The sequence below is a fragment of the Dreissena polymorpha genome, chromosome 2, assembly GCF_020536995.1.
Source record: "Dreissena polymorpha isolate Duluth1 chromosome 2, UMN_Dpol_1.0, whole genome shotgun sequence".
NCBI lineage: Eukaryota > Metazoa > Mollusca > Bivalvia > Myida > Dreissenidae > Dreissena > Dreissena polymorpha.
The window spans coordinates 95,352,515-95,374,633 of NC_068356.1; the positions used below are offsets into that span (position 1 = coordinate 95,352,515).

At 34.5% G+C, this 22,119-nt stretch overlaps 1 protein-coding gene across 1 annotated transcript in view; it reads left to right on the forward strand.

The window, feature by feature from the left end:
• Positions 1–744: 744 nt before the first annotated feature.
• LOC127869915 (extracellular matrix organizing protein FRAS1-like) overlaps positions 745–22,119 on the forward strand; it is a 200,603-nt gene continuing 179,228 nt past the window's right edge. The window contains exons 1-2 of the mRNA XM_052412574.1: positions 745–784; positions 19,669–19,700. Coding sequence (XP_052268534.1) covers positions 745–784; positions 19,669–19,700 — 72 coding nt within the window. The remainder of the gene's footprint in view (positions 785–19,668; positions 19,701–22,119) is intronic.

Consider the following 22,119-nt stretch of genomic DNA (forward strand, 5'->3'; position numbering starts at 1 on the left):
TTTAACTGAAATGTTACTCCTTCTTTCGTACTAAGTAAAACAGATCGAAAATATAGCTTACATGTTTATATCTTTTGTGCATGGTACGCAACTTTATGTTACAAATTTAAAAGAGTGGTTGATAACCCATTTATGCCTAGCGTCTAGAAAAAAGGCCTTGGCAAACAACACAGACCCAGATGAGACGCCGCATGATGCGGCGTCTCATCAGGGTCTCCGCTGTTTGCTTAAAGGAATTTCTTTAAGAAATATTCTAAATATAGAAATAAATATACTAGACATCCTTAATTTTGGAAATAAATTAATCCAATTTAGAAGGATGGGAGAGTCCACTAGGCATAAATGGGTTAAATACAATGGGGACATTCTCAAGCATTGATCTGAAAAGAATGTACAACTCATTACGCAAATACACAAATATAGGAATGTTGCACTCGCAGACCTTGTTGATGTCCAATATTATCGAACGTGTTACATATTGCACGAACATTGTTCAATTTATGGTTGCATGTATTTTTCTACTACGGCATACATCTGTTCATCAGTCGCATACGACTTGTTTATATGTTTATTAATAGAAATACTGTTTGGGCAATGTTTAATTCTGTTTTTTTGCTTGTCGTTGTGGCGAAAACCCTCACAGGCTTCAATGCAAATTAGTTTTATCAGCAGACCAAAATCGGAGAGAATACAACATAATACATTTTTCAATAACTGTACTACCGTTGTTTTGAGAAAGTCAACATGACGTTTGTCATTCCCATCAATTCACAATTTGATACAGGTAGGTTTGTTCACCGTTTCGCATTCTAGAAATAAGAAAAAAAACTCTTCCATGCATCTGGTCGCACAAGTTAATACTATACAGGCCATTGTCGCGTACGTTCATACGCAATCATCGTTTGAATAAAATTGATCGAATATGCCATTATGCAAGACTGACCTAACACGGATATACTATTATGCAAGACTGACTTAACACGGATATGTCATTATGCAAAACTGACCTAACACTGATATGCCATTATGCAAGACTGACCTATCACGGATATACCATTATGCAAGACTGACCTAACAAGGATATACCATTATGCAAAACTGACCTAACACGGATATTCCATTATGCAAAACTGACCTTACACTGAAATACCATTATGCAAGACTGACCTAACACGGATATGCCATCATGCAAGACTAACCTAACACGGATATATCATTATGCAAGACTGACCTAACACGGATATATCATTATGCAAGACTGACCTAACACGGATATACCATTATGCAAGACTGGCCTAACACGGATATAACATTAAGCAAGACTGACTTAACACGGATATACCATGCAAGACTGGCCTTACACGTATATACCATTATGCAAGACTGACCAAACACGAATATACCATTATGCAAGACTGACCAAACACGAATATACCATTATGCAAGACTGACCTAACACGTATATACCATTTTACAAGACTGACCTAACACGAATATACCATTATGCAAGACTGACCAAACACGAATATACCATTTTACAAGACTGACCTACCACGGATATACCATTATGCAAGACTGACCTAGCACGGATATATCATTATGCAAGACTGACATAGCACGGATATCACGGATATACCATCATGCAAGACTGACCTAACACGGATATACCGTTGTGCAAGACTGACCTAACACGGATATACCATTATGAAAGACTGACCTAACACGATTATACCATTATGCCAGACTGACCTTACACGGATATACCATTATGTAATCATATTATACACGGATATACCATCATACAAGTCTGACATAACACTGATATACCATAATGCAAGACTGACCTAACACGGATATACCATTATGCAAGACTGACCTAACACAGATATATCATTATACATGTCTGACCTAACGTGGATGTACCATTTAGCAAGACTGACCTAACACGGATATATTATTATAAAAGACTGACCTAACACGGATATACCATTATACACGACCCACCTGACTTGGTATGTCGATGTGGTGTGTTGTTGGGATCCCTGTTCGGCCATAGGCAGACACTGTATCGGGTATAGTTATGAACTTAATGAAATTATTAAATTCATATGTTTGAACAAACCTATTACAACTTTTCCTGGTTGATCTATACCAAGAGAAGGGCGCAGTGTACTAATAGAGCATGCTTGTCTAGTTATATTTTACTAAAATTAATTTCCCGCCAGTGAGTATCAAGACGAAAAGATTTGAGGATGTTGTGTTTCTTGGTTTAAGTGGGACTACGGTTGATGGGTGGGGGTAAATGGATTCGTTCGTTTTGTTACGCCCTTGAGGTTAGACCTCCGCGCATTAACACTAGGGAGGTTCGTTCACCTCACGCAATATTCGTCAATAATATCATTTACAATAAATATGTATAAGCCAGATGCCTGATGTAAACGACGCGGTGAACTGTTTTATGAACATACTCGGACAAGCGTGTATAGTCGACTATGTCTTGAATCCTTCGTAGACTGATTTATGCAATCTATCGTTCGCGGTGACGGCCATGTACGAATAATGCGAAATTACACGACATTAATTTCATGACAGGCCTTAGATCTTAAAATCATAACCAATAGCGCGGATCTTGTCAGTTGTGCTCAACCCTTGCATTTGATATCATCGGCAAGTGTTTGTATTTTGGTTGTATTGGTTTCAATCCGTTCTGGCTATTGAGCTTTCGAGATTTGTTGAGAAGTGTAAATACACCGGGGACATTCTCATGCGATGATCTGAAAAGAATGTACAACTCATTATGCAAATACACACAAATAGAAATGTTGCACTCGCAGACCTTGTGGATGTTCAATATTATCAAACTTGTAACAGGAAGATTATGTACAGTATTGTTGCATGTATTCTTCCTGCTACGGCATACATTTTTCTCATCAGTCTAATACGAAAGTTGCATGTTTATAAATAAAAATTGTGTCGTGTTTAATTCAGTTTTGAGTTGCGTTTTGGTGGAAAAAGTTCTTGCCTCAATGCAAATTAGTTCATAAGCAGACCAATATCGAAAATAAAACAACCATTGAAATAATAAAAAAAAAATATTGTTTTGAGAACGTTTACCATACGTTTGTTCTTCCATCCAGGTTGCCAACTCGCATTTTGATGGTCAAACGGCTAAATACTTTACTCGCCATTTGATAGTACGCACATTTTTAATCATCGTTTGAGGAAAAGTGCACGAAAATAGAAGTATTCGAAATTTGTACAAATGTTTGTGTATTTTGAACTTTCTTGGCGCCAAATTCATATGTACGCAACGCGCGTGCCTCTTCGATTACCTTTTGTCAACGTCGTCCTCTGTAATACTACCGGGCCCGACTACTTGTTTAAATTCGACATTTAAAGCTTCGCCCAGCTATTTTACAGCGCGCGGTTAGTGTACTTACGGTCTTCAGGTATGAAAAACTCTGTTTAAAGTTTTACGCCTCAGACTTAATGCAGTGTGCGGCCATATACACGGCGTATATACGGTATCTACATAGTCTAATACTGAAATAATATGTTTTGAAACATAGATAATATACATAGACGGATGCTTTACCGGAGATAATACCTGCTGTAAATGGTGGCCCGAGTGTGAAATAATTAACTGGCATGGATTTATAAACGTGTTTTATTATCATTTGTATATCGCGATCAAACAACGGAACGTAAATGAACTTATAGGTATTAAAATATATATGAAAAATACAAGTGATTACACTGAAGACTGTGTTGAACGATTCTAATTCATACTTTTCAGATTCGCATGTGATATAAGCGTTTTAAATGCAAAAGGACAGATTCATATTTTGAATCATAAAATTTCGCCAAAAGTAACAAATTTGAGACAATTTTGCGAAGACGCACACACACTAGATATCATATATAATAGGTTTTTATATGATAAATTACGCATTTTAGTGATCGTGTGACCGCGCGTGTGTATGTGTGATTAGGTAATATCAATCTAGATAGGTGTATATATCATTTCGTTGCATTTTGTGGTAACAATGGATTACGCGGTGTGGCGAAAATGAGAGGATTTATTTACCTGGGAATTTTCGCATGCAGTTTTCTGGGACTGCATCGCATCGCCCCGACTTCAGGTAGGTCTAAATGCAGCGTTCATAATGCGGGAGGTACACATGTTACTCGGACAACATTTTCATTCGCATATGGCATTTTTCACATATGTGACAAATGTTATTATATAGGTCTCATATATGAGGAATTAGGAATTACATAATTTTGCTACACGTCAGCAAGTTTTTAAATAACAGTTTACACATTTGCACATTTTGCAAAATAATGTTAAATTACAGAAAAACGAATTGAACTAGATCCCATCAAACATCAGAAACGTGGTGTACATGAATTCTTTAAACGCAATACTCACAGTTACATACTAAGATTTTTTTAAATGTTATCACATACATTCTTGGGACCAGTCATCTTTAGTAAAATGAGATGGCATTAATATAAGCGAACTGACAAAATAATTAAAACCCATATACCTTGTATAATACATCATTTTGTAATATACATTTATGCATTTATAATGTGGTTCACCGCAAACACTATCTGCGTTCATGTTGCCTATCGAGAGAAACCTAAATACAACTGTGCAACGACTTGTTGCCGTCTGTTGCCGTTTGTTTAATTAATCACATCAAAATGGTGAGCAATTTGCTGTATTAATAAACTACTAGCTCTTTATCATTAAAACAAACAGCCGTTTGATGAAAATGATACAGCATACTGGTGTTTATATTAATGTCTATTGAGACAGCATACCATAATATTATTTGGGCCCTGCTCTGTGAAAAGGGGTCCGCACAGGCTAATCAGGGACGACACTTTCCGCCTAAACATGATTTTCGGTAAGGAGGGACTTTCTTGAAACTAAAAATACCATTAAAGCGGAAAGTGTCGTCCCTGATTAGCCTGTGCGGACTGCACAGGCTAATCTGGGACGACACTTTACGCACAGGAATTAAGCCCAGTTTTCTCAGAACAAGACACAATTATTTGCCTAAAGTGTCGTCCACGATCCAAACAAGCTTATAAGGGACGGCACTTTCTGCTTTTATGATATTTTATGTTAAAAGAAGGTCTTTTATGAGCAAAAATCTAGTTTAGGCGGTAAGTGTCGTCCCTGATTAGCATGTGCGGACTGCACAGGCTAATCTCGGACGACTCTTTAAGCCAAAGCATTAAACCATTTTTTTCACAAAGCACGGCCCATTTATTTTTCTCGGGATGAAATTTCGTACTTTTTTAATGATTTTTTCGTGGAAACGTCAATTTGTGGAATACTGATTTTGAGAAAAAGATAGGAATTTGCGTCGGTCATTTTCTTACATATTTGTGTTAATTCTTGGAGGGTTCAACCCTCGATATCAAACATTCAAGGGGCCTTTTCACAGAATTTGGCATGTATTGAAGTTTATCATTAAATGCTTTATATTGATAAATGTAAACATTGGATCTAAAAAGCAATGGTAAATAAACATACAAGAATAAAATTAAAGAAAGACAAAAAGTAACCCTTAACTGGGCTCGAGCCACTGACCCCTGGGATAAAAATGTATCGCTTAGACCACTCAGCTATCCGTGCTCATTCTATAGTAGATGTATTTTATACTTTAAATAAGCAATCCTTGTAGTGTCACAAAATTTAACGACAACAACAAAACTCTCCAAATTATTAAATCGTTTCGCGTTGCAACGCTTTATAATTTTCAGGTTTTTAAATCGTCAAAAAATGCATATAATGGATATTTTAGAGCATGGTAAATGTTAAGTCTAACTGTTTTCTCACAAATATCACAAATATCATAACTACCACGAAAATTTGCGAATCTGAAACATTTATATATTTTTGGTCAATTTACCAAAACGTGAAAAGATCCCTGTAATGCCCTGCAAATAATAATGAGTGTACAGTATTACACGATTTTATAGTTATGCTGACAGAGTGATCTCTCCTTTTTCATCGTAGTATACATTCTTAAGTGACACATAATGTAATAAGTTTACCATAGATGTTTAGTATATGCAGTTGTGTTAACAAATAATAAACAATAGAACATGACACTCAAAAATATGGAAGCATTCTTGGTGGTCTGATATGGATTTAATTTTAAATAACGCGAAGATAATCAATGCATTGTAGCCACACAACTAACGTCTAACACGCGCTACACTTGAGCTTCCGGAAATTCCGACGTGTTCACGTTAAGTTGTACCTTTCAATTAGCGTTTGACGTCAACGTTGAGCAGTCTTTTATCGGGGGAGCTTCAGTTCAAGACACTGATTGTAAAGTGTTACAAGATTGTGAATTCTCTAATTTATTACCTGTCTAGTCTCTTAGATATTTATGTCATGATGTTGAACTTACTGCGCCATCAGAATCATGTACGAAAAAAAGATATGCGTTATATCACTAAAAGTACACCATATAGGACATTAAAACGTGTTCATTCAATGATTATTCAATGATTATTCTGCAATTTGCTTTGCGAATCAGTAAAATGGTCATTATCTCAAGTTGAAAGAAATAGAACCGCGCTCTGTGAATACCGGGTTTAATGCATGTGCGTAAAATATCGCTCCAGATGTGCAGTCTGAACAGACGAATCGGGTACAACACTGTCCGCTATCATGATCATTATCGTTTATCGTTATGACGACACTTAACGCACATGCATTAAGCCCCGTTTTCCCAGAGCGCGACTTAATTTTAGGATACCGACACATTTAAGGGCTAAACAACCAAATACACAGATATATTCATATAGTGGCAATTTTTTGTGCGAAAAAATATATTTATTATATTACACGTGTTGCATGTATATAGAGAGTAGTTATCAGTTGTAATACAATGTAATGTAAAGCTGCATATAAATAAAGGTGTTAACATGATTTCATATAGAATACATTTAGTCCCATATTTCAGATCATTTTACAAACTGCAAACTTGCAAAAACCTGCCATTCATGTTTATTGATGTAAACATGTTTATCTGCTGTCTATATTATAGTGCACACATTTTTTTATGCATTTTTACTTATACACAAAAATGTTTGACACAATCATACACAACAGTTACTGGGACCCAGTATTATGTTAGCATAGTTATTTGCGATCCTTATTTACTGAAGTATACATTGTTCATGTGAAAATAATTTTATTATGGTATAAAAACGATGAGTGATAAACTGTATACAATTAAATGCCCATAGCCAGTCAGTTCATTGATTCCGGTTATTTACGATAAACAACTCTGAAATTTGAGGTTAAAAGTTGAGCTTTTGCGAATGTAAAGTGTTATTTAACATAAAAATAATCCCTGGATGAAAAGAGATACGACACTCATGTTGTCGAACACAGCATGTCACGAAAAATATGCAAATCTTTCAGAGAAACGGACGACTAAAAAGTAAGACGATTTCTGAATATTTAAAGTGGTATATTATTCACTGACACACAGATCTTAAATCAGTCCATTGTCCCAAAGTAATTATTGTATACCTTTTTAATTTTTTTGACATCGTCACATTCTTAACCTGGCATAGTAACCCTTTACATTTTTGGAAAACAAATGCACAAGTTGACATTTTTTGTTGATTTTTTTTCATACGAATAGCCATTAAAAGAATCCACAATTAATGCATGGTGTTAGAGATAATTTGTTTTATATTAAAGACATTGAGACGTCATCGCATACATTATAATATAAAAGTGATATTGTCACAATATATTTACGGATACAAAATAACACAAGCACTATTACACAAGTACTCATACAAGATAATCTATCCAAACCGCTTGCGTTTAAATACGGCATTTAAATTATTTATACATATGAGTACATTTGACCAAAAGGGAGGTACTTTTCAGTTGCGTACGGTTTACTTACTTCATTTAATTAGTTATATATTTAGATCACTGGCGATAATGTGCTTATTATAGAAAGCACATACACCGTGTAATTCGATTTCAAAGAGTAAACAAACTTCAAAATCAAACTAACGTTTTTTTCAATGCAACAAGTCGTGCCTCGGTACGACTGTCAAGGCGCGTTTTCAACGTTGCACAGCAGTTTTATTTTACAGTTGTATATATTTCAGATACCTTAAGAAGGTTTGGATTAATCATATTATAATTGAATAGGCAATGATCAGCCTTTGTTTGACAGATCGGCCTTTGTTTTGCAATCTTTATATAGACTTGTTAACATATAAAACAAACATTAACACACAAATTAAAATGAACACCGTATGTTCAAGGAACAAACAACGGTAAGATTAACAAATTATAGGACAACCTTATGTTGAACAAACTGATAACTATAAACATACGTATTTCATATATATGTGTATGTTGCAAACATGACACGAATAACAAAAGGTATTTTACAATGATAATGTGGAACAACTTGACAACTCTAAAAATATATAAATGTGTAATATAACCATGTAGTATAACCATATAGCGAGTAATATGAGAACTTAAAAAATATCGCGGTCACGGCCCGTTGACTATGATGGTGATGGGTGTCTCGAGACTGCTCGTCGAGATTTGGGACGTTAGCCCGATGAAAGAACACCCACTGTTGTCTGTAAATGCAAAGGATTGTCCAAGCTATGAATCGCATTCACGCGACAAATACTTAGGCGTATTCGGGTGTCGCGTTGGTCAAAAATATACCGGATGCGATTAGTATTGTATACTAATAGGATTTTAAGTGTGCGTCCGCAGTTTGAAGTCTTTCATTTAATATTTCCGCTTGCGTCTTATGATTATGAGTGATTTGAGCATTTTTATATGCATCGTACGTCGCAGGCAAAATAAGATTGATGTATGTTTTTGTTGTTAATCTAAACTCGACAAGTCACCGCAATGCATAAACTAACACTGAAACATTTGTTTTTTTCTAAAATGATTGATTCATGTAATTATTCTTTTTAAATGTCATTTTACAGCACGGGTAAAAAAGTTAGAATTTAAACATAAATAACATAAAATTATACATGTACGTTCATTAAAAAAACTTTTGCGTTACATCCCTGCCCCAGTCTTAAGTAAATAATTTAGCTAAACGCGTCAGACTATCCGCCCAAAGTTTCTGTAACACAATATGAAGAGGTCGTGTAAAACTATATAAAACAGTAGTCTATAGCGAAAATGTTAAGCCTATTATGTTCAATATGTGTTGGGTATATATTATGTACCCAACAAATATTGAATAACTGTTAGGTTTACTTTTCATTGAATAATCGTACAATTAATTTTTCCAAAGAACTTCAATGAAACCACAAATGACTTGATTCTTTATAATGTCTACCTTTTTACTATTTCAATTTATATATTATTTGAATGTTTTTTTGACAAACATACACTAATTCGTACCGTTTAACCATCGCACAGTTTTAAAGAGCCTTGTTTGTTATTACATCTACTATTTATCCACATCTTATCGTGAGTATATATCATGCATGCCGATGCATTTTGGCCCACATATACAAGCCGCAAGCTAATTAAATCAAAATAAGCCGTGCCGTGACAAAGTTTAACTTAATGAGTGGGCATAAAGTGTCGTCCAAGAAAAAGCAAGCGCAGTCCACACAGGCTAATCACGGACAATAGTTTCTTTTTAATGGTATATTTTTTGTTTAAAGAAGAAAATTTATTGTTAGCGAAAATCCAGTTCGGGGAAAATGGGTTGTTCTTTGGTTAGCCTATGCGCACTGCACAGGCTAATCTGGGACGACACTTTACGTACACGCACTAAACCTGTTTTCCCATAGCGAGGCTCATATACATGCCAAAAGGTAATCAAATCAAAATTATTCGACAATACACCAAAGTGTTCAAAGCGCGCTATGAATTCGCGAAACATGCGCGTAATATTTCAATAACGCCAACTGCACGCGGAATGCGCGATCGACAGCGCGTGCAATCATGAAGTTAATATTAAATTGCAATAACACAGTTATACATCGGCTTTTCGTATCGAAGCGATGGGTTGTCATTCCGCGTACGTGATTTATTTGATCGGTCTTCGTACAATCTGAAAAATGTTAACATTTAATTACATCTGTTTTAAAGTTTCAATAAGATCTTACTCCATGTACGTTTGTGTTGAATATTGTTTTACACAATATTTTAGCTGGATTCAGGACTTGGATCCAGTGGTTAATGGTTTAATGCATTTGCTTAAAGTTTCGTCTCAAATTATCCAGAGCAATCCACACAGGCTTATCAGGAACGACACTTTCTGCTTTTATTGTGTGTTTATCGTTTAAATGAGATCTATTCTTAGTTCAGGCGGAATACGTCGTCCCTGATTATACAGTGCAGACTGCACATGCTTATCTGGGACGACACTTTACGCACATGCACTAAACCCCGTTGATTCAGAGCGAGGCTCAATGTTATCGTCTGCACGAAGTCCATTTCTTGTGGCAAGGTACCAATTGCCTTACAATAATAAATGAGGCAATGTACTTACAGGTCTGTTCATCATATGTTTCTGCCTTTATTGGACACACACTCCATATACTACTTGCACATACTACACACTTCTTTTTTGCCTATGTTTCTTGACAACAGGCACCGTCTACGGGGTGATAACAATGTTACGATAAGCACATAACTACGCCACTTTCAAGTTGGTGGTGAAATAAAACCTTCAGAGGTGATTGAAGGAAGGCATAGGCAAATATTATTACATTTAATAAATATGGTGTTTACTTTTCTGATGCCGTCACTTGCCTCGCTTCTTTCAACGTTTATACGCCAGCTTCGGATGCAATTGCATGGGATGAGGCGGGTGACAATAAGCGCAATGTTTAATAAGCGTTGAAGAGGAAAAAAACAGCAAAATGTTATATTACATAACGATAAACTAATATTTGGCATGACAAATGCCTCACGTATCAAATAATTCGTTTTCAAATTTAAAACTTTGATGCCGAAAACATTAGAATTATATCGCTCAGCGGGGCGTGGAAATGGCATGATAGTCTACAGGTTTTTTACATACCAATAACGTGAACATCATTATAATGTACCGGTTAACAGAAACATTAAAAAACTTATCCCGTAATCATAATGGTAGCTTATATATTACACGAAACAGCAATATATCCTTTCCGACTTAACGCCTATGTGGATTTCGAATCGTCACACACTCGAAATTCGCCCTCGTTAATGGCGAGGTTTATGGTTATTAAAAAGATGGTTTCGCTGCATAATAGGCAGTTCAAATAACTTGTGATACCAGATTATATCATCTGGCGACGCAAATAGAGCTGGGAATTTATGAAGTAGAAACCATGAATAACAAGCAGCATGTACCGCAATACGGGAGCTGTACATATAGTATATTCAGTTTAACTTAATGCTGCGTCATTGTGAAATTTAAAACTCTTGTACAATACGACCATGCAGATGAACAATAATGGCTACCAAACTATACATATATACAAAAGTCTTTAACATTTTTCGTATCTAATGATACCCTTATCGATGTTTATTGGGGCTACGGAAACGCATTTTTTTTCGTGCACGTATACATGTATATACATAGGTAAAATAGTACATATATATTCCATATACATATGCATTGAAGAACATCGAGGCCACATGCTATTTCTTATTTGATTCGGTAGTTTAGTCTTGTAAGTCACGTGTTTCAAGTCACGTGGTGAAATTAACAGGATATTCAAAAAACGTTTTAAGAAACTTAATATTTCGTTTTAATTGTATTATGTGTTGTTTGTATTTATATTGAGATAACACTATATAATTTAAAGCTCCGACGAAAACGCGATATACGATGAACCACTTTTAGCTTTTAGCACATTCATTCTCGGCATCTCAAGAAATGTTAATTCCTTGCGGATATTCAACAAAAATGTTAAGGGCAATGCCTCATCTGCCTGTCAACTTTTTTATATCAAACGTTATGCGAAGCTTTTTAATACGCAAATTATTGCGTTATAACTATTTTGTTATGAACCAGCTGGGGGCAAATTGAATTTAGAAGGGATACATTTTACGAAAATATGTTCTCAAGTCGAGATTATAAGGGATTTGAAAAACCCATCAAAGTATTTATTATCGTATTTTGAGTACAGACCTCTGAACGATTCGCTCGCGACGTCTTCACGGTGTGGAGACTGGCCGGATCACCTCATATCGCTGAAAATATCTGGCGTTGACAACGATGGTGTACTGTGTAGTAAAAATGATATTGATAATTTGCAATGATGTGTGTTGTTGGAGAGGCAAAACATCAACGTGGCGTATCGGATAAGCTGTCCGATTGAGAGGTCACGGGTTCACTCCTCGCTGTCTGAGCTTTCTTTAGATATCCCCATAGGAAATAAAGTAATGATTTAATGCAGGAAACGGTTTCGATCGCGTTTCAAAAAGCCTTAGGCTTTCGATGCAATCGAGCTAAAATTGAGTGATTTTAACTAAAATAATACTTACTGATGATGTCGCTAAAAAAAACTACCGGAAATCGTGAAGATTTTTTATATGTCATTTAAATTATTTGTCTTTGCAATGACAAAGCTAGTCCGAGTCTCTCAACCGTGGACTTTGGAATTCGAATAATTTGCTTTCACTAAATTTGATTGATAGCTTTTTTTCAAGCTGTAATACCAACCTCCGCGCAGAGATTTGACTGGAACCAGTGAGGCTGGATCAAATACCTGCCTTCACAAGCAATCACGTGATGATTGCGTAGTCACGTGCTACAATAATTTTACCGTTTTTATTTTTACTCTTTTTAATCTAGGTCTTTATTTTCATTATTATGAACCTAAAATTATACACTATTTTCAAAATATAAAAGAAAATGATACTTCTTTTCATAATATGATACTCAGACAAAAAATCAAACCTTACCAAATCTGGTAGGATTTTCTTGTGATGTCAGAGATTGTGTGTGAGAGCATGGAAAGACAGCTCTGTGTGGAGATTGCTGTAATAAAGTAGTATATATTATATTTTTTGACAACATTCGTCAAATTTATATCGGATCATAATGCCGAGGAATGGTCAAATTTTTATAATGAAAATAAACCTGATAAACGAAAATAAAGTATCGCCTTCTTCATGTCGTCGTTATTATGAACCTAAAATCATACACTATTTTCAAAATATAAAAGAAAATGATACTTCTTTCATAATATAATACTCAGACAAAAAATCAAATCTTGCTAAATCTGGTAGGATTTTTTTGTGATGGCAGAGATTGTGTGTGAGAGCATGGAAAGACAGCTCTGTTGGACATTGCTGTAATAAAGTAGTATATATATCTTTTTTTTAAATTCGTCAAATTTATAACGGATCATAATGCCGAGGAATCGTCAAATTTAAATAATGAAAATAAACCTGATAAACGATAATAAAGTATCGCCTTCTTCAAGTCGTCCTTGATAAACAATCGTCAAAAGTAAGTAATGGCATAACGTCTATAATTGTATTAAGCGGGGTATTGAGGTTTCAACCATATAAAGCTAGATTTTAAATTTATTGGTACAATGTAACCTGTTCGTGGTATAAACTCAGTTACGTCCCTTTTTAGCGAAAGAGACATTACAAATATGAGCGTAAATGCTGTTGCAAACATTGATTGTCGTTACAACTTTTTCGTATTTCCTTTGTCATCTGTTGGCTACGTTTCTATTCAAGACTCACTGGTACTCACCACTCCCACCTTATTTATAGAGTAGTTTTGTTCAACGCCCTTGTGCATTTTACAAATTTATAATTGTGAAAACGAGACCTAAAATTTCTAATGGAACTAGTTCTGGCTACCATAACTTTAAATGTCGCTTTTTATGATTTTTGACTGGCGCGACTTTATAGTTATGGACCAACCCCATTAGGAAAGTCAACCAGAAATTCCCGAAAAGTTGACAGTTAACAAAAACCGGTCCAAAACAGTTTTTAAATGCAGTTGTTGGCCCAAATCAACCACTTGATTGGAAAGATTGACATTTTTCACATTTAACTGATATATTCTTTCACAAAATACTATCTTAAACATTTAAAATGTATCTATTCTGCTCTTACATATCGAGAAAAACAGGGATGTGACTGACTTTCTTGAAATGCGAATCTCCCGAGATTTCACGGTCATATGACGTTATTTCTATTTTTAGTAACAAACCATGTGCTCAAGTGTTTTCAAATTCAGAATGACATTTTCCGGTATTTTAATTATTCTGGCTTATTTTGTTAACAAATTGTAGTGTCAATACAAAGTCAAAGTAAATATATAAAACTACCTGATTCACCATGAAATCAGTCTTATAATCCACCAGACGTAAGTTGTTAATAACAAATAATAGATTTCAGAAAACGAAAGTAATGTTTACAATTTCAGCATTAAATGTCAAGGTCGATCCGAAAGTATCCAAATGAAAACTCGTCACGTGACAAAGCGACAATGGCGTCAAAATTGTGAATTTCAGACTGATGAGAGATATTTTCATCTATTGTAAGATGCGTTTGAAACATTTGAACCTTAAAATATTCCTCGATGCAGTAATTTATATTAATTCACCAATATATGTAGAAATGTATCCAAGAAAATGAGCTTTCTTTGTTTTATAGTGTGACATAAATATGTTACGACTCTGGTTGACTTTCGATACGGGTTAGCTTCAGCGTACAGGTCAGTCAATACTATATAAACTGTACGCTGAAGTTTCTTTAGCTATAATGGAACAAGCATAGGGATCCGGCACACAAAAAATCGTATATGATATATAATATATAGAAAAGGGGTTGAAAATGCCAAACAGGCAGAATGTCACACATTCAACAAAAGTTCAAATTACAAAGTCATTTTCATTTAAAATTTATAAACCTATATATAAAATTGTAGCTAAATATCATCTGCAAGCGTTGGCCATAAACAAATTTGCCTCATTTCAACCGTTTAAGACTAACAAAGTGAAAAATCGGACAAAATCAACAGTTTTCGCTAGGTAAGACAAAAACCCGCACTCCGATCTAACCATAACCCTTCGTGTAAATGCGTGCTTAGAAACAATACTATCTCAATTTATCGGTTTATATTGATGAAAAAGAGTTAAATAAACAACTTACCCATAAAAACTAATTCCAATACAATCAGAATGAGTTAGTATTTTTCATTTAGTTACATCCATTCTATGAAACTACAAGTAATCAGCGGTCGCCATTTGGCAAAGTGTCATTGTTTGTTGTTGATTGTACCTGGCTCTGTCAGTGTAATTCATTGCTAAGCCGGGTTCAAGAGCATGAATGGCGACTTTCGTTTTCAAGTAAATAAAAAAGGGTTAAACAGTTGTTGCAAAGAAAATATAAACTTTTGAAATTAGTTTTTAGGGGTAAGTTGTTTATTTAACTCCTTTTCATCAAATTTATGCAATATATTGTGATAGTATTGTTTGTAATCACGTATTTACACGGATGGTTATGGTTAGATTGGAGTGCGGGTTTTTGTCCTACCTAGCAAAAACTGTCGATTTTGTCCGATTTGTCAGTTTGCTATTCTTAAACAGTGGAAATGAGGCCAATTTTTGTATGGCCAACGTTTGCAGATGATATTTAGCTACAATTGTATATACAGGTGTATACATTTTAAACGATAATGACTTTGTAATTTGCACTTTTGTTGAATGTGTGACATTCTGCCTGTTTGGCATGTTCAACGCCTTGCCTATGGGAACAAGTTTTAAACTCACTTATCTTGAAATCATTGCATTACACCAGTTTAATCTGCTGTATTGGATGAAGACATCTTTTGCCCCGCATAATCAAACAAATTGAGATTAATCTATTATGCCTATTGCAAAGTCATTTACTTTAATATCTGCTAATAATTTCAAGTCTTTTTTTAAAATATTACATGAATTATAGATCTGTTAATAGGTAAATGGTTGTCTTGTTTTGTATCAAGAACCAAAGCCACCTTTGCAAACTTAATTGTACAATTAATGTTAACATTTTTGCGATTCCACTCATATCTCCAGCTGACATGTAGATCTACAATGAATTCCTCAGGAATTGGATGCAATCGGAGACAGTTGGATCAAGGTCAAGGACATTGTTGCTAAAAACTATATAAAAGGTGTGTGTTCGGTAACTTCAGTTTATAGGATGAAAATATTGTGCTGAAATATAGTTTGTTTGCATGCTGGTCCAGCCAATCAGCAGTTGTTTTTTTTACCAATTTGGGAATGGGGCCCGGTCCCTTTGGATTGGGAAAATGTGCTGCGTTTTGACTAAAATTTGGAAATTTAATAGTGTTGTTTTTCTAAAAAATGCTTTAACATTGAGAATAAAAGTGTTTTCAGTATTATATTTACTAAGGTGAACTTATATGAATGGGAATTTATCAAAAATATAAAGATCTAAAAAGAATTTTTTTTTTTTTTGAAACCTTTCATTGGGAATTTTTAGCTCCCATTTGGGAAAAATATATACTTTTTTCCATTGGGAATGGGACCGATTATCGGACCCAATTTTGAATGAAAAAACCCACTGGCGATGAATTGGATTTGGGGCCAGAGGGGTCAAGGTCACTATTTCTTAAAATAAAAAATAATGTCTGCTCAATAAGTTATGTTTTAATGGAGGTATTTTTCAATAATTATTGTGTGTGTAGGTAACTTTCAAACAGGCATATGTTGGGATTGCATTTTGGGTCAGATGTGTCAAGTCACTGTTACTAAAAATAGAAAAATGGTGTCTGTTCCATAGCTTAAGTAATAACTAAGGTATTGTCCTGTAATTTTCTTTGCAAATATAGCCTCTGTGAGGAGACAAAGTTAATTGGTAAAAAAATCTAACATCAAATTTCATGGCATGGTTACATTTCTTGTCTTTAGGGTTATTATATTCGATGACTAACAGAAAACGAATATTAAACTATCTAAGCAGAAGAATAGTCAAGAGATCTTTCCTGGTACAGCTTTTGTTTAAAACCCATTCATTTATTCCTTATCAAAGATTGTGGAATAATCATTAGTGCAGTGAATTATCTGTGCTTAATGATGATTGATGAAATTATTTTACACCACTGGCTATGTATGTATGACAGTAGTAACCTTAAATAATTGAGTTTTGATACAAACATTGCCACCCTATTTGAGACATCAATGGCTTGGCTTGTTTGTGTTATGGGATGAAACAGCTTCTTTGTATGTATTATAGGACATTTATGATTATATGGTCACTTTTTTATATGAATTAGTCTATTTCTATGTTGGATATTGTCAGTCTGCAGTATAGTACATTTCTAGTTGAACATATATAGGACTTTAGTGGTCTCATATATAATGTAGAACATTTTAAGTCGTCCAAAGAGGAAATGACAGGGTTCACATCTATATAATTATATATTTTTTTATTACAGAACTCCTGAAATTGTATTTTGACCAACAAACTGGATTATTGCAATGTACTTTTCTAAAAACCATGCCAGGTGGTTAAAAGTGTGATACTGGTATTTAAATTCTTTTACATTAAACAAACCCCTCTATTAGCTTTATCCGTGCTTTATTATTTTCCTCTTCATTTCCACCCATAGTGCTTTATTATTTTCCACTAGATTAAGACCCATTTCTCCCAACGAGTGACTCGAAAAGTGAGAACAATGTTCTGGCCTGCGTCAAGCTCTGACTGCATCCTGTATTGTTAACAGCTCGCAATTTACAGCCGTTAAGATGTTCTGTTTACCAACTAAACGGTGGTCACAGCTTGCCTTACGAATACTGTAAATGGTATGTTTTGCTATGGTGGTCACTGGACACGCAGGCTATACTGTTAATCACACTGCCACTCTACACCAGGGCAATTGCATTCAACTGAACCATTATTATATTGGTGACAGATAGTAGATACTGCTCTTTAATGATGATTGTCATCTCCTATATGGATTGTCTGATAAAGGTCCCGAATCGAATGCTGTTGAGGCAGGAGTCAAGTGAACCTCTCAATGGGACAATGGGGCTAAATGCATGTGTGTAAAGTGTTGTCCCAGATTTGCATATGCAGTATGCTCAGGTTAACCCTTTCAGTGCGGGAACCAAATTTTAAAGGCCTTTGCAAACAGTTTGGATCCAGATGAGACGCCACAGAACGTGGCGTCTCATCTGGATCCAAACTGTTTGCTATTCTGATAGTATTCTTTGAAAAAAATGAAAGAAAATGCTAATTTTAGAAATTCAGCAAAAGACATTTTAGCAGACGACAAAGTTCCCAGCATGCAAAGGGTTAATTAGCCATGACAATTTCCTCCAAGACTTGATTTTCAATTTGAAGAGTCTTCTTTTCAATTAGCAATTCCATAAAAGTGGAGAGTGATCTTCATGTGCATGCACTAAACGCTGCTAAATTATGCGTTTTGTATGCAATAGTCTGTAATGCAATAGTCTGTACAGAATCATGAAAAATGTAAATTTAAGCATTAAGAAGGAAAATGTTTTCATATTGCGCACACTTGTTTTTATAGAAAATAAAAATAACAAAGAGAAAAGTGTTGACATATTACACAATGTTTTTGTAGCGCAGAAGAGGTGAAATTGACGGGGGTTAGTTACTTACTGTTGTTGCTTTGCTGCGATGAGAATATCCGTGAATAGACCGCTAAGATGCAGTTTAAATTTGGTTATGATAACATTCTCAATAGCTGTCAAAACCTGACATGTTTTTGTTAACATCCAACTCAAAAATAAAACCCTCTTTTATGAAGTCTAATTTTTTATTTTTTTGCTCATAATTTTTGCATGGTAGTTCATTATGAAACGACAACACCCACGATATGCATCAGTACGTGCTCTTTGTGAGTTGGTATGTCACGTTTTTGTTGAATCGTTCACTTTTTATGTCTTGAATTTCCAATTGAATGTCTCTTTGTGGAAAGAAACTGCAAAGGATCATCGTTTTAATGGCTGACACATATTTTGGAAGTTTTAATAAAAACATTTTGTAACCATGCCACGCTTGGGTTCATAAAATTAATGAAAATAAATCCTAAATTCCTAGACATTTTAGCTTAGTTATTTTCACTGGTAGTTGACAAGTTATATACACTCCTGTTACATAGGATGTTTTGCATGGTTGTTGCTTTAAACAAAGTTACATGTGTTACACAATATTGTTATTGTTAGAAAATTGTTTGCTCATTAAAATATTCGCAAATTGAGTGATAGCTTACCTAAATACTTCCCTGTTGTAATACACTGAAGCAGTAATACTTTGTTTCTCAAGATAATCATTCAATTTGTAATTGTGTTAGCATATTGTTTAAATATGGACGTGATATATTCCTTGGTTCTTAGCCTACAAATATTACATTTTTGAAGCCCCAGTTTAATGTTCTTAGTGCAGTTTTTCTCAGCAGAACATGATGTTTGCTACCGTAATTCATGCTGTTTTGAGAAAAAAAAAATTGTTACTGTATGGTCTTTTCACAGGTTAACTTTTTACAGCATTTTTATGTAGACTGCATTTTTATTTTCCTATAAAAAGATCAGTTCAGTTTGCCTGACTTAGCATGTCAGTTATAATATCCTATATGCATACATATGTATGTATATATTTTTTATTTTCAGGGGAATGCATACACAATGGCAGAGCCTATTTGGTAAGTAGATATATGTATTTAGTTACATGAGATCATGACACCAGCTTGTCATTGTTGATGTCAGTGTTACAGGAGTGTATGTTACCTCAGCGAATTGTTTTGCCCGATTGTGAAAAATATGCGTGAAAACCTCTGTAAATGATAAAATTCGCACTGTGAAGTCTTCATATTGGGCAATCAGTGAATTTGATTGTTTGCTCCCAAAATACTTTAAAATTGATAAATACTGTCTTTATCCTAATAAACGCGCCCGGGCGCGATGCAAATCACAAAGAGGGCACGTTTATTTCAACCTCCTTTAGGTATAATATGAGCCAACACCTAAAATGTGTTAACCGTTATTTGCAAAAAGTTCCAAGTTCATTGAGCAATCGTAAACATATCACAAATAGTTTTATAAGTATACTACATCCTATTATCATGCGAAATGAAAGGGCCGTTGTCGATATGACCGTAGTGAGAACTGTAACAGTACGCGTGGCCGAAATATGAACAGTGTTAATTAGTAAAGGTTTATGGTTACGGTAGCTTTGGCCCAGCGTACCGCTTATTAAACAACCTGGAGAGATCCGTATTTTAAATGCACAGTGTAAAAAAAAAGCTTAACATGAATTTGACATTTAAAACTGAAAACACCGATACAATAATAAAATCGCCTGCATGTTGGAGTTGAATTCTTACATCGATCTGTTCCAAATATATATGTTATTATTATTTTTATTATTAAAGTTTTATTTCTAAAAGGTTCTTGCCTTGTTGATAAAAAAAAATTCTTTCAATAAAATGCAATTACTTTACCCCTTAGCAGCCGAGAAAAGGGGGCGCTATTATTTTGATAACTCCTTCATTTTATTATACGATAGGGGTGTGTTTATTAGGGCGGGAGCGTTTATTAAGATAAAGACGGTATGTGTTGTCAAGTTGTCAATATTATATATACTTAGGTTCAAACCACAGAGCTGCATAGGGAAACTAAATATTATTTATATTATTTTATTTTTTTTAAACCTTTATTGGGTATTTTTTTTACAGCAATTGGGAAATATGCAGTTTTTTCTTAATTGGGGAAGTGCCGTTTTTGGGTTCTTTATAAAGGAGGAAAAAAATCGTTGTACCAGTATATTGTCTAATAAGGAGATGTTGTTTACTTTGTTTCTTTCTGATTTCATGTTTTTTTTTGGTTTGACGGAATTTTTTTCTAAACAAGAATCTTAGTCTAGGTGGAAGGTTTTATCACTGATCAGCCAGTGCTAGCTGGGAAGACAAATCAGGAACAACACTTAATGCATATGCATAAATTACCGTTTTCCGATTTGAATAAATTAAAAAAAAATTGTGCTGAAAATCTTGGGTGCGGCTTTCAATACCTTTCAAGACATTATGATAATGATAACGAATGATGTAAAAAGTCGTTGCCTATTTTTCAATACAGTAAGTGGTTCTGACATTTATGCTTACAAAAGCATAACTATTTTTATGGTGTCGAACCCACTGCATTATCTTGTCAAAACTGTTAACATAATTATAATTTATCACACATTCTTGCACATTAAAGTTTGCGGCTACGATAACTTACGACGCCGATAAGATTTTTTTATGTGGAAGCAGATTAAGATGCGAAATACCTTTGACCTCTCACCATATAAATTTTATGCTCAGCCCCATATTATGATGCATGTGATTTCTGATGTTTCGATTAGAAACTAAAGTGTCAACCAATTTAATCCAATTTAACTCATATTTGATGTTGCGTGATATGTACATTTAGATAACTTTGAAGCTGGTTTTATGTGCGTTTTTTTACATAAAATATAACTACAAATTAAGTCGTAAAAGAGTGATACATCTTGCTACAGATGGTATTGAGATAGATGTTTAATATGCTGATTTATCTTGTAATATTAATGTCAATTTATTTTTGTAAAACAGATAAGATTTCATGTTACAGTTTTATTTTCACTCAGGAAATCTTGTTAATTGGCAAAGTGGCTGTTTTTTTTAACATGCAATTTAAAGTGGAAAAGCTGTTAATTTGAACATTTAAGTTCACACATATAGATACTGTAAAGCCATGTTTGGTTGTGTTTTAAATGCAACTGTGCAAGAATGTAAACAATATTTTGTTGATGTACATGTCTGTTAACAATTTCGGCCTAAACTGGATTTTTGCTACAAAAGGTTTCTTGAAACGAAAAATATAAGCGGAAAGTGTCGTCCCTGATTAGCCTGTGCAGACTGCACAGGCTAATCTGGGACTATACGCATATGCATTATGCCCCCTTTTCACAGAGCATGGTCCATTCGTATGAATAAGGAGGACGAGACAGTGAATCCAGTAAATAAGGCATATTGTTTCATGGTGAGGGATCAGTTAGTAGAGATCACACAGTTAAAGTCTCTTTCTAATAGGGATCAAACT